At 35.3% G+C, this 12,803-nt stretch overlaps 1 protein-coding gene across 10 annotated transcripts in view; it reads right to left on the bottom strand.

The window, feature by feature from the left end:
* Positions 1-12,803, bottom strand: part of LOC150108392 (uncharacterized) — a 628,716-nt gene that overhangs the window by 123,307 nt on the left and 492,606 nt on the right. For all 10 annotated transcript variants that reach the window (XM_090415800.1, XM_090415806.1, XM_090415807.1 and 7 more), the window contains one exon: positions 7,086-7,208. In XM_090415800.1, coding sequence (XP_090271926.1) covers positions 7,086-7,208 — 123 coding nt within the window. The remainder of the gene's footprint in view (positions 1-7,085; positions 7,209-12,803) is intronic.

The following is a 12,803-nucleotide window of genomic DNA, read 5'->3' as shown; positions in this document are numbered from 1 at the left end:
CAGATGATGTGAAGCTGGGAAGGGTTATTAGTAATAGTGCAGATATGGTAGTCCTGCAAGAGGATTTGAATAAGCTAGAAGCATGGGTAAATGAATGGTTCATTTGGGTTAATGCAACAAAATGTAAGGTCTTGAGGTTTGGGACACATTGATGGGATGCTGCATACTCTGTTGGAGGAGCTATACTGGAGGAAGTAGGGGAGACGAGAGATCTGCAGTGATGATTGATAGAAACCTGAAATTCCGGGGACATATTACAAAGGTGGTAAAGGTAACACAGAGGATTGCTGCAATAATGAGAAGGATGCTGACCTGCAGAGATAAAAGAGTTATCATTCCGTAGTATAAGACTATGATCAGACAACACTTAGACTATTGTTCTCAGATTTTTCCCCAGGATTGGAAGGGGATAAATTAACTGTGGAAAGGTGGATAACAAAGATGGTTTCAGGACTGTACAATGTTAGTTATGAGGATTGGCTGAGGGAATGTGGACTGCAGAGTTTGGTGAATAGAAGAAGGAGAGGTGATATGATTGAGACTTTTAAACTGTTGAGAGGTGGTTACAGGGTTGACACTGGGGAGTTTTTTCATTTGGTTGAACAGTGGGAAGGAGTCATGACAAGGGGCCATCCCTGGAAGTTACGAAAGGAAACTGTGAGAAAGAGGGGTGAGGAGTGGTTTCTTTGCATGGAGGGTGGTTGAACCGTGGAATGCATTGCCTGATAGAGTGGTGAGAGCAAGAATGGTCAATGAGTTTAAGGAGTGGTATGATAGATTTTCTGTTTCCTAGGAGGGACCTCCCATGATGTGTCTTCATAGACTTGTGTTTTCTAGGAAGAACCTCCTGCGATGAGTCTTTTGATTCCTTGGAGGCCTAAATAATAATAATAATAAGCTCAATCAGCATAAAAACCTTATATTCCTTATTTCTGATTCTTTTGGGATTTTTAAATAAAGCAATTCATTCTTGGATTAATGATTCTTTGATTAGTGATTCTAACACTAACATTGATGATTCTTGTTCACCATCTCAACTCATACTTGTCATATATCCCAATGATCAAATCTCGACTCAATAAATAAATCAATAAATAAATCTGCTAATGTTATTCATTCCCCACAGGGAGTAGGCGAGGCCATTTAAACCTAACCATTTAAAGAATGGTAGGAAGCTAGCCTCCACTCTTAGAAAATGATAGAACAGATGGCTCATGACTATCAGTGATTTTTTAAGTTATCTACTGTACTCATCTCCCTGGGTGCCAGGGAGGTGAGTACAGTAGATAACTGTGACCATCTAATAGTTATTAATTAAATAACTATATATATATACACTATATATATCTCTATATATATATATATGACGATTCATTGACTCGGTTGAAATACATATTGTAAAATAGAGTTGAATGACTAAAACCGAGAGTTAGATAAAAAAAAAAAAGGGAGGTTTAATAGTAAAACATGACTAATTTCAACTTACAACAGCCTACATCAGATGACAGTATAAAAGAAAAGAAAAAAAACACACTAAACACTGAATGTTAAAAAAACTATGAACAACATAGAGAGTCCCTATACATAATTAGCATGAAAACATTGTAGTTGTATTTAAAGCTGTTCTTTCGTTTGTTGCCTTGTTGGGAGAGTGCATGCTTGCAGCATCACGTGAACACCAGTATGATTACAGCTGAATGACTATCTGGGAGGGTGTAACTCAAGTTATTATTTAGATTTTCAGGGTTCAGGATGATTTCCCAAGATTCTACGATTTTTCGCTCCAATTCATCATGGCAATGAAAGATGTTGGTAGATCTGTCCCAGCAGACTGTATGACTTGGGATTCATCATTAGGATCAGCCGAGAAAAGGATATGGCTTGATAAGGCACTGGCTCACTGTCTCTTGTAAGCAATGTCCCTCATGTGTTCCTCCATATGTAATTATTATTATTATTACCACCCGAAGACCTCATGGAGTCAAAGACTCATCTGAGAAGTCCTTTAATCACACACACACACACAGCTCATCATACCATGTTTTAAACATATTCAAACTCTTTGCAGACACCACATTCTCAGGCAAGGCATTCCAATCATTCACAACTCTGCACGAAAAACACCTGCCTCTCACTCCCCTACTCACACCCTCTTTATACAGTTTCCAGGGATGACCTCTGGTTCTCCCCTGATCTCCCACTATTCTCTGTAAAACTTCTCCAGCATTGATCCTATAATAACACCTTACCAACTTGTAGGTTTCTATCATATCTCCTCTCTTCCTACTGTCCACCAGACTCTGCAAATTACATTTTCTCAATCTTTCCTCGACATTCCAGAGGTCAGAAACTACCTTAGTCAGTCTCCTTTGGACCCTTTCCAACATCTCTTCATACTTCTGAAAACCCGGTGTCCAAATCTGGGCACAATAGCCCATGTGTGGCCTAATCAAAGCTTTATACAAAAGAACAAGAATCTCCCTACTTCTACATGTCAGTGTCCTCTGCATCATTTCCAGAAGCCTTTGTGTTGTCTTCACAATTTTGGCGATGTGTCCCCTAAATTTTAGACCCTTATCCACTATCACTCTCCAGATCTCTTTTTTCCTCTACTTCCAACAATATATTCTCACCAAGTATAAATTCTGCATCCCATCTTTGTTTTCCAAATTTTAAAACCTTACATTTTGCAACATTAAACTCACATCCCCATTTCCGTGCCCAACGACTCAATCTATTCACGTCTTCCTGTAAGGCCACAACATCTTCACTACACTTCATGGTTCGTCCCAACTTTGCATCATCTGCAAACAACTGAATATCTCCATCCAAATCTTCACCTATATCATTAATACACAAATTAAACAGTAATGGACCTAAAACAGACCCCTGAGGCACTCCACTAGTGACTTTCCTTTTCCTGGATATCGCTCCCCATACACAACTTGTTGATAACTATCATATAGCCAGTCTCCAATCCAATGCACCAATCTAATATTCAACCCCATCTATTCCAGTTTGACTGTCAACCTATCATGAGGTACCCTATCAAAAGCCTTTGCAAAATCCAAGTGACTGTGTATCCTTTTCCTCTGTCCAAGGAAGCAGTCACTTTATTGTAATAAGTAGATTACTAAAATATGATCTCCCTTTAGCAAATCCATGCTGTCCATCAAAGATAATACCATTGTTATCAACCCAACTCCGGATCCTAGTTCTCACAAGCTTCTCTAACAACTTAACCACAATACCTGACACACAGATAGGCCTATAGTTTGATGCTCGAGTTCGACCACTTCTTAAAGGAGGTGGTCGAACTCGACCACCTCCTTTAAGAAGTGCACAATCTTGCACGCCTTAGGAAATTGACCGAGTGCAAGACTCATATTAAAAAAATATGTCAAGGCAGGTGTCAACTCCTTGGCACATTCTTTCAGAATACGTGGTGATATATTATCAAGTCCCACAGCCTTATTAACATCTAGTTTATTCAACTCCCCATTCACCTCTTGCTCACCTAGTCAGTCTCTCCTCTCCATCATCAACTGCTCTCAATCCCTCAATGAAGTCACATTCACAAGATTGAAAGATCTTTATGAACTTCTCATTAAGTATCTCCACCACACATTCTGCATCAGTTGTCTTTATACCATTTTCTCCAATCAATGTCATCCTTCCATAATCATTCTTTCTTTTACTCACTTCCCCATTCATAACCACCTCTTCCATCTCTCCTGTGTTACTCTCCTGCTTTTCCACATCACTTCCCACTCAATCTGATTCATTCTCTCTATTCACTTCTCTACCTTCCAGCAGCAGTCTCACCAAGCGACTCACACCATAACCACTCAAATGCAGTCCATCGCTTCCATACAGCTCACTTCATCCCTCAAACTCATTCCACACATTAAGAAACTGTACTTCCATCTCCTCACACATTTCAGCCAGCATATCATTCATAATCCTTGCTCTCCGCCTCATTTCACCACAGTCATACCTAGGCAACACGCTAACTACCCTTCCTGTCACACTATTCTCTTTTATCCTTCTAAGCAGCTTCCTGATATCCATTCTGACACACTCTTTGTCCTCTCCCATATCATTCGTAGCTATTAACTCTTTTGCTTGCTCCTGCCTCATATCCAATGCCTCAATCACTCATTTTAGTGCCTGGAAAACATACCTTGTGCATTCTATCCTCCAGCACACCTTTAATAATGGAGTCGTCATACAATGCCACTCGTTCATCTTTCCTTAACTCTTTCATGCCATCATTATTTATTTTAATAGTTTTTACCCAAATTCTCTTAATTTCATTCCGCATCCATTTCATTTCTTGCCTCATCCAATCCAATTCAACTTCCGAATCTTGTGACACATTCTCTCTATCATTCAATCTTTCTAACTCTCAACCCCCTCTTCTCACTTTTACTCTCATTCATCCTTCTTTGTTTCCGTACTTTCGGTCCAACATGCGTCCAACTTTCGCTATCATTCTTCCCATTTTCACACTCATTCATCTTTCTTTGTTTCTGTACTTTCAGTCCAACATGCATTGAACTTTCGCTATCATTCATTCTTTTTTCGCTATCATCCATTCTTTTGATTTTTTTCACTTTCGATTTCTCCGTCATGCCATTTCTAATTTCATTCGTTCTCTCAATTTAATTTCCTTCTGCCACTGTCACCTCACGTTCGTCCCTTTTAACATCCGTTATGGTTTTCAAATCACTCATTTTCTTTTTTACTGATTTTTTAACATTTTTTCACCTCTCTTTCTCACCATCCTTCTCTTTTAAATGTGCACTTATTTTCCCTGCAACAATCTCGCTACTAACACTTTCTGTCATCAATTTCATATTTGCATTCATCAATTCCTCGTTCAGGTCACACTTCGCACATACACTCCTTCCATCCTCACCAAATATCCACAAATCATTTATGTAATCGAAAGAATACATATAACAGACCTCACACATAACGAAACGACTGAAATCTAAATTAAAGTCATGGAATAACAATGTCGCCACCATTTTTTTGCAGGTTACTAAGTCTAATAATAACGATTTCGTAATTAAGTTTTGGCAAAAAAAAAATCCCCCACACTAACAAAACCGGTAGCGCACAACGTTTACAGCCTCTCTTACTCAAACAATTACGCATATATATATATTTAATTATTCCTAGAAAACTTATCCCAATCAGGAGCTCTTCATATACATGTCACTGTACTTGACTCACGAGCGCCCTCTCATAATTTAATAGATTTGTCCGTCTGGCCAAAATAAGGACTATCACAATCACACCATATTTTGTACACACCAGGATATTGAAGATGATGATGATGACAAGGTTTTGGATGGCTTATTAAGGAGCAGATTTTTGGAAATGGAGTGAACAAAGTTCTGATATTGTATTTTCTTAGAACCTTGGTTAATTTTTGTGAAACTGAACTTATGTAAGGAATAGATATATTGCCTTTAAATGTATTTATTTCTTTTGTGTGATGACTAGGAGGATTAAGAAGGAATTTTTCAATAATTATTTCAGAATATCCATTAAGTATGAAAGTAGTTTTGAGATAGTTGATTTCTTTTTGAAGTTCATTTGGGCCATCAAGAAGAAAGCGATTAGTTGGTATGTTATTTGTTAAAAATAACAGGAAATTAATAACAAAAAATAACCTGTTAATTTAATTATAAGCAAATCTTGGTTAAAAGCATTTTAAAATTAACAGGGTGTTAATTTTCACGTGACATATGGACCAGAAATTTTGTCCATTAAATACAAAGTCCATTAAATCGAGAGTTTACTGTATTTGTATCAAAAAATTTTTCTCTGATGTTCTCTTAAACAGAATATAAGTTTGATGTAGTTATTTTATTTTATTTCATTTATTTATTTTAATTTTATTTTATTTTCACTAGAGGTCAGGCCAGTAGAATAACCATTGATCAAATCATTGTCTATTTAGCAACACCTAAAATGGCTGCAGGAAGGAAGATGCCAGCCAAGAAATAGATTTTCTTTACAGAAACTCAACAGCCCTTTTAAATTTTAGCTGGCCTGGTTTGCCAAATGGTTAGCATATTCACTCACCAGCCAAAAGTCTTGTGGGTTTGAATCCCATGGCCTTTTAGCTGGAGTATATGAAATGGAAGTACACAAGTATGTGAATGGAATATAGCTTGTCTCTGTATATATATATGTGTGTGTGTGTGTGTGTGTGTATCCTCCAGATGATGACCTTAATATGAAGGTCGAAACATCAGGAAATGAAAATAATTATTTCTAACACAGTTGTAGAGTCCATAATTTGTCAAAAATTAAATAGTAACTGGATATTATCCTGCAATTCATTGTCAATACTATTCTTAATACAGAAGTTAAAAATAGCAATAGCTTACAGAACACTTGTACATGCCACTGTTCACCTTCCCTCTCTTATACTCAACATCTTCATACATCATATGTTGGTTAGCCATTCTCTTATCTATATCATGAGCCTATTTTGCATATCCATTTTTCTGAGTCTGTACAACCAACTCCTGTGTGAAATCTTGTCTCATGTAGGTCTTGTTTTCTATAGAAGTGAACTCAGGGAAGTAATAATTTCAATGTTTGTAACACCTAACAAGACTACATCCAAAATAGAGAATACGGGTTTGGTCACCTGAATTAATAGACGACAAAGATAATTTAAGTATGTGTAACAATAGTGCAGACATCACTCCATGGGTTCTCATCACATATCTTAAATTGAATTTTAGATGTGGTGTAATAAAAACTGTGGCAGTTAATATGACTCTCCTTGGATTCCATTATGGTCCAGTAATAATGTAGTAGTCACTTAGCAGTGTATAATGTAATAATGTAATAGTGTATAATGTAATAATGTAGTAGTCACATAACAGCAAAAAAAATGTGAAAAATAACTTTGAATATATATGTTGGCCTCTTTTTCAAGAAATAGTTGTTGTTATATCTAAACAGTGTACTAAATAATTATACTTACTGCTTCTTGAAAATAATATTTCATGTAAAATTGAAAATTAATTATTTTCTAAAATACATATGAAACAAACCTTGACAAGAACGTCCATCGGGTGCAAGACTGAACCCCTGCCGGCAAGTGCACTGATAAGATCCCCAGATATTAATGCAGTTCTGCTGACAAAGATTAGGAGTTTCTGCACACTCATCAATATCTAATAAGAAAATTTTAAAAATATGCAATTAAATTAAATCAGTGAATTTTAATTTGGACTGGAAAGATTAGCTATATTATCAATTCATGAAATGGAGTGTTAAGGAGGGTAGGATATGGGACACCATGAGTGACCAATACTGTACTTTAAAAGTTCCTTAGTTATTTTCTGCCAAACAGCTAATCTGTCAGAACAACAATATTTGTAACTTAATGAACCAAGTTCAAAAGAAGTAGCATCACTTGTTTAGAGCTTACAGTAACATTTTCTGCAACACATAAATTCAAGGGAAAAAAATATAATTTTGATAAGCAGAAGTTACTGTGAGCTCTAAATAAGGGATGTCACTTGTTTAGAGCTCACAGTATTCAAAGACAGATTCAATTTTATTTGCTCTTGATTAATATGCAAAACAAGGAACTTTCTGTTTGATTCAAGATAAAGGAAGAATTGGAAATATAATTTTAACTGTAAAAATTTGCAGTCATAGAAAAACAAAAGCCTTTACTTTACATAAAGCTAATGTAGCTACCTTCTGAATAACACAGCAGGATTCCTGTTGATATATTTATCTTGGCAAATGGTCTTGGGGTGATAACTGACAGAAATTTTCAGCAAGCAAAGATGGTGAAGGTGATAACCATGAGGACTGTTGCAATAATGAGAAGGATGCTGACCAGCAGAGATAGCAGAGTAGTGATTCCATTGTATAAAGTCTTGATCAAACGAACTGGATTATTGTGCTCAGATTTGGTCGTCAGGATTGAAGGGGATAAATTAACCACAAAGGAAGTACAAGAGGTAAATAGCAAAAATGATATCATGACTGTATACTGTTAGTTATGAAAATAGATTGAGGACATATGGACTGCAGAGTTTGGTGGATAGAAGATGAAGAGGTGATATCATGATAGAACAATTGGAAGTAGCAAGGACAAGGGACTATCCTGGAAATTACAAATAGAAGTAGTGAGCAAGTGGGTGGTAGTGGCTTTTTTTTTGCATGAGAGGAAGCTGGACTGTGGAATGTGCTGCCTGATAGGGTAATGAAAGAACATGTGGTGAATGAATTTAAGGAGTGGTAAAATAGACTTTGTGTTGTCTAAGATTGGCCTCTCACTTGTGACTCTCTGGAGGTTCTGAATAATACTAATACTAATACTAAGACTAATATTAATCTTATTCACCTTCAGGAGTATTTATCATAATAACTGTCACCTTCTAATAACAACAATAATGATGCTTTTCAGGCTAGCTGCGAGTGTCAACTATCGACAAAGAGCTACTTGCTTTTAGTTATCTTCATAGCATAATCCATATTCAGTTATTTAATCACTGATAGTGATTAAATAACTGAATATGCATGATGTGCATATTCAGTTATTGATGTGCATGTGAAATTTGAATAGCAACAGTAAAGATGACTGCTTCTTGAGTATGCTAAATACTAAATAATGGTACTTATTCAAGTTTGCATAACAGTGCTTTACAGAATAAATAATAAAAGAATAACAAAATATACAGTTGATCCTTGTTCAAACCCATTTTGGGCTCAAACAACTGTTTGAACAAAATGGGTTCGAACTGTGTGGTCCACTTATATGCAGATTTTTTCAATAAATATATTGGAAAATTTTTTCAAGATTTGCGACAATTTGAAAAAACATGCAGATGAACTGAGTAGCTTAGAAATATCGAAACAATTAAGAAAGAGCTAGGTATATCATGAATGCATAAAATATATGTAGATACTAGTCTGTTTTATCATTTACTATCATAAAATATACACACTATTAAAAAAAGTTAAAATTTATCAAAACTTACATACACATACACATACTTACAGACTGTACATGGCACCATCTGCAGTCAAGAGAAATTGTTTTTCTCTTGACTGCAGATCCTCTGCAGTCAAGAAGAAATGTAAACAAATGTAGAGATGCAGTATTAAATCATAACTGCATAAAAACTATAATGAATTATTTAATTAGTTAAATTTTTTAAATTAATTAATTATAATAAAATAAAAAAATATAACGAATCATTCATTAGTGTATAAGCTAGGTTACCATAAAGAAATCATATTGCTGCTTCTTCGTTATCAATGCATGAATCATTATACCTCTAAATAAATATGAATTTCTTTTTCACATTATTGCAAAGGTGGTGAAGTTAGCCCAGAGGATTGTTGCAATACTGAGAAGGATGCTGACCTGCAGAGATAAAAGAGATATTGTTCCATTGAATAAGACCCTAATCAGACAACTCTTAGACTATTGTTCTCAAATTTAGTCCCCAGAATTTGAAGGAAATAAATTAACTGTGGAAAGGGTATGGAGGTGGATAACAAAGATGGACTGTACAATGTTAGTTATGAGGATCGGCTGAGGGAATGTGGACTGCAGAGTTTCGTTAATAGAAGAAGGAGAGGTGATATGATTGAGACTTCCTTTTGCAACTTCCAGGGATGGAAGTTGCAAAAGGAAGCTGTGAGCAAGAGCGTGAGAAGTGTTTTTTTTTACAATGGTTGAACCATGGAATGCATTGCCTGATAGAGTGAGAGCAAGAACGGTCAAATGAGTTCAAGGAGTGGTATGATAGACTTTGTGTTTACTAGGAAGGACCTCCCAGAATGAATCTTTTGACTCCATGGAGGCCTGAATAATAATAAAATTGTCTTTTCATTTTTGATGTATAGTGTTAGTAAAACATATAACATGTACAGTGTTTTGAATCATATAAGACAATATCAATGTAGGTACTGACAGACAGAATTCATAACAGTATATGTATTTTCTCTTCCTTAAGATTTTCTTAATAACATTTTCTTTTCTGTAGCTTACTTTATTGTAAAAATACAGTATATAATACACATAACATACAAAATATGTGTTAATGATTGTTTCTGTTATTGATAAGGCTTCCGGTCAATAGTAGGCATCGATGCCCCTAACCCCCCTGCCCACATTGTCTAAGGATCCACTGTAATTTATTTAATAAATAATTTTTTTTCCAATTGTAGGTGAGTTAGCCAATGTTAAAACAGAGCTAGAAGGAATTTCCCTATTGGAAACTCAGGGTAAATCAAGTTTTTCATCACATATATAGACAAATTGGCCAGGAAACAATTAACAGACAAAAATACTATTCAAAGGTGGTAGATGGCATAGTACATAGATTCTGTACATAGGTTGTTATTATTAGTTATTGTACGGGCACCTCCATGGAGTCCAAAAACTCATCACAAGATACCAAAATTATACACACAATCTATCATACCGCTCTTTGAACCCATTAACAGATAAAGCACTCACAACTGACTCTCACAACCACTCATTAACATTCTAAGAAAAAACTAGTCCTCACACCCATTCTAACCACACCTTTATTCAACTTAAAGGGATGACACCTTGTTCTGGTAGCTCCAGCCAAGAGCTGAAACATTTCCCCTGCATCAATCCTAGAAAATCCTTTAAGCAACTTAAATGTTTTTATCATATCCATTCTTTTTCTCCTATCAACCGACTTCTGCAATATCTTTATAGGGAACATTCCACAGACCACTCACCAGTGGCGGCCAGTGAAATTTTAAGTGGGAGTGCTGCCTATACAAAAAAAAAATTTTTTTTTCCTAATTAGTAATCAATTTCTTAATAAATAAATCTGTAAATTTATTTATTAATAAATTGGTTACTGGTTAGGAAAAAAATAATAATTTTTTTTTTATTTTATATAGGCAGCACTCCCCCCCCCCACTTAAAATTTCACAGGCCACCACTGCCACTCACCATCTTGGTCACTCACCTATGAGACGTCTCTACTGCTTCCACATCCTGAAAAAAACCCAGGAAACCAGACTTCAGCACAGTAATCCACATGTAGATGTATCAAGGCCTTATAAAGAGGAATAACAACTTCCTTATTTCTACGTGTTAATGTGTTCTTCAATAGCCAAGTAATCTTATGGGCTACTTTAGCAATATGTCCTCTAAACTTTAATTCTCTGTCTACTACCACCTCTAAATCCCTAGCTTCATCTATTTTCTGGAGTACAGTTTCATCAATGCGATAAACAACATGTAATCTATTTATCTGACAATGCATAACCTTACATTTCTTGACATTTTACTGACAGCCTATTTAAATCACCCTGCAAGGTCTCCATTTGCCTTGATTAACTATTACTCTACTTAATTTTGCATCATCAGCAAACAACTGGATATTTCCTTTCAGATTATTTCCTATATCATTTATGTACAAATTAAACAGAAGTGAATCTTCAGCACTCCACTAGTCACCTATTTTTGTCTTGATTCTGCCTCTCCACATACCACTTTTTGATATCTGTCAAGCAGCCAACTTCTTATCCACTTATCCAATGTTGTATCCATTCTCATTTGTTCTGGTTTGTGCAACACAGTTCTATGTAGTATTCTGCCTTTGCAAAATCCAGAGGAAGAATCATGTAGCCATTTCCTTTATCCAATTCTGCTGTTAATCTATTATAAAAACAATTACTAAGGCATGACCAACCCTTTACAGAGTCATGTTGTCCCCCCCCCCCCCCCCCACAGTACCATATTTTTATCCACCCATTCTTGAATTCTCTTTTTGACCAATTTTTTTTTTTTTTTTTTTGGACCAGTTCATTTCAACTTTAATCACACAGATTCAAAATCTGTGCATGCACTATCAACTTCCACACTTTGTGGACAGAATTCCTCTGTAATCATTAACAGTTCCCCCTTTTCTTTTCACATTTCTATCCTTCAAGAAAATTATATATCCTTCTATTTCTATTCCTGACATCACATTCTCCTTAGACAAACAAGTTTCATGTATTCCAATTATCTTTGGGCATATTCAAAACCATGAGTATTCAAAACCTTAGCTCTCTTGTTTTGAATACTCGTTACATTTTTTCTCTGATCTTGCCTCTGATTTCAATTCCTGCCTGTCTCATCCTCAAATATATGCATTCCACCATCTTTTGCTGCTGCTGCAACCACATGTTCAACCTGATAGGCTTCTTTCTCCTGTCATACAATCCATTTAGTTGTGCTATTCTGCTTCACAAAGACTCTGATCCTTTAATACAATGTTTCTCAAACTGCAGATATCCATATACCCCTTCTTAAATTTTCATTATTATCAAGTACCCCCTTATCAAAATAATAATAATAATAAATAATAAATAAAATAAAAAAGTATATTTCATTGTAAATGTCTATTTTATTTGAATTTAGATGTACATGTAAACAAAATATGATTTATTTTTAAAAGAACAAAATTTATAAAGATACTATAAATTTTTACTTAATTTAGATAATTTATCATCAGTGAGAGGCGTAAAATTGCTAATGGTGGGATAAAATTTCAACAAAATATGGCTCTATAGTTGTTAATTTTAATCTCAGACTGTCTAACTGTCTAAAAAAAATTGTCTAAAGACTGATTAAACTGTCTTAATTACATGTACTAATGATTCATATAATTACTTTTTTTTATCAGTTGCTATCGTACACTTTTCCCATTGTTGCAGGCTCTCAATGTATGTCCAAATACAAAGCTGAACGAAGATTCACAAGTGATCGC

Source organism: Typopeltis vanoorti, chromosome 3, assembly GCF_054136105.1.
Source record: "Typopeltis vanoorti isolate ZY-2024b chromosome 3, IOZ_Tvanoo_1.0, whole genome shotgun sequence".
Classification (NCBI taxonomy): domain Eukaryota; kingdom Metazoa; phylum Arthropoda; class Arachnida; order Uropygi; family Thelyphonidae; genus Typopeltis; species Typopeltis vanoorti.
The sequence above is the reverse complement of the archived record's forward strand: the minus strand, read 5'-3'. Positions and strand labels throughout refer to the sequence as shown.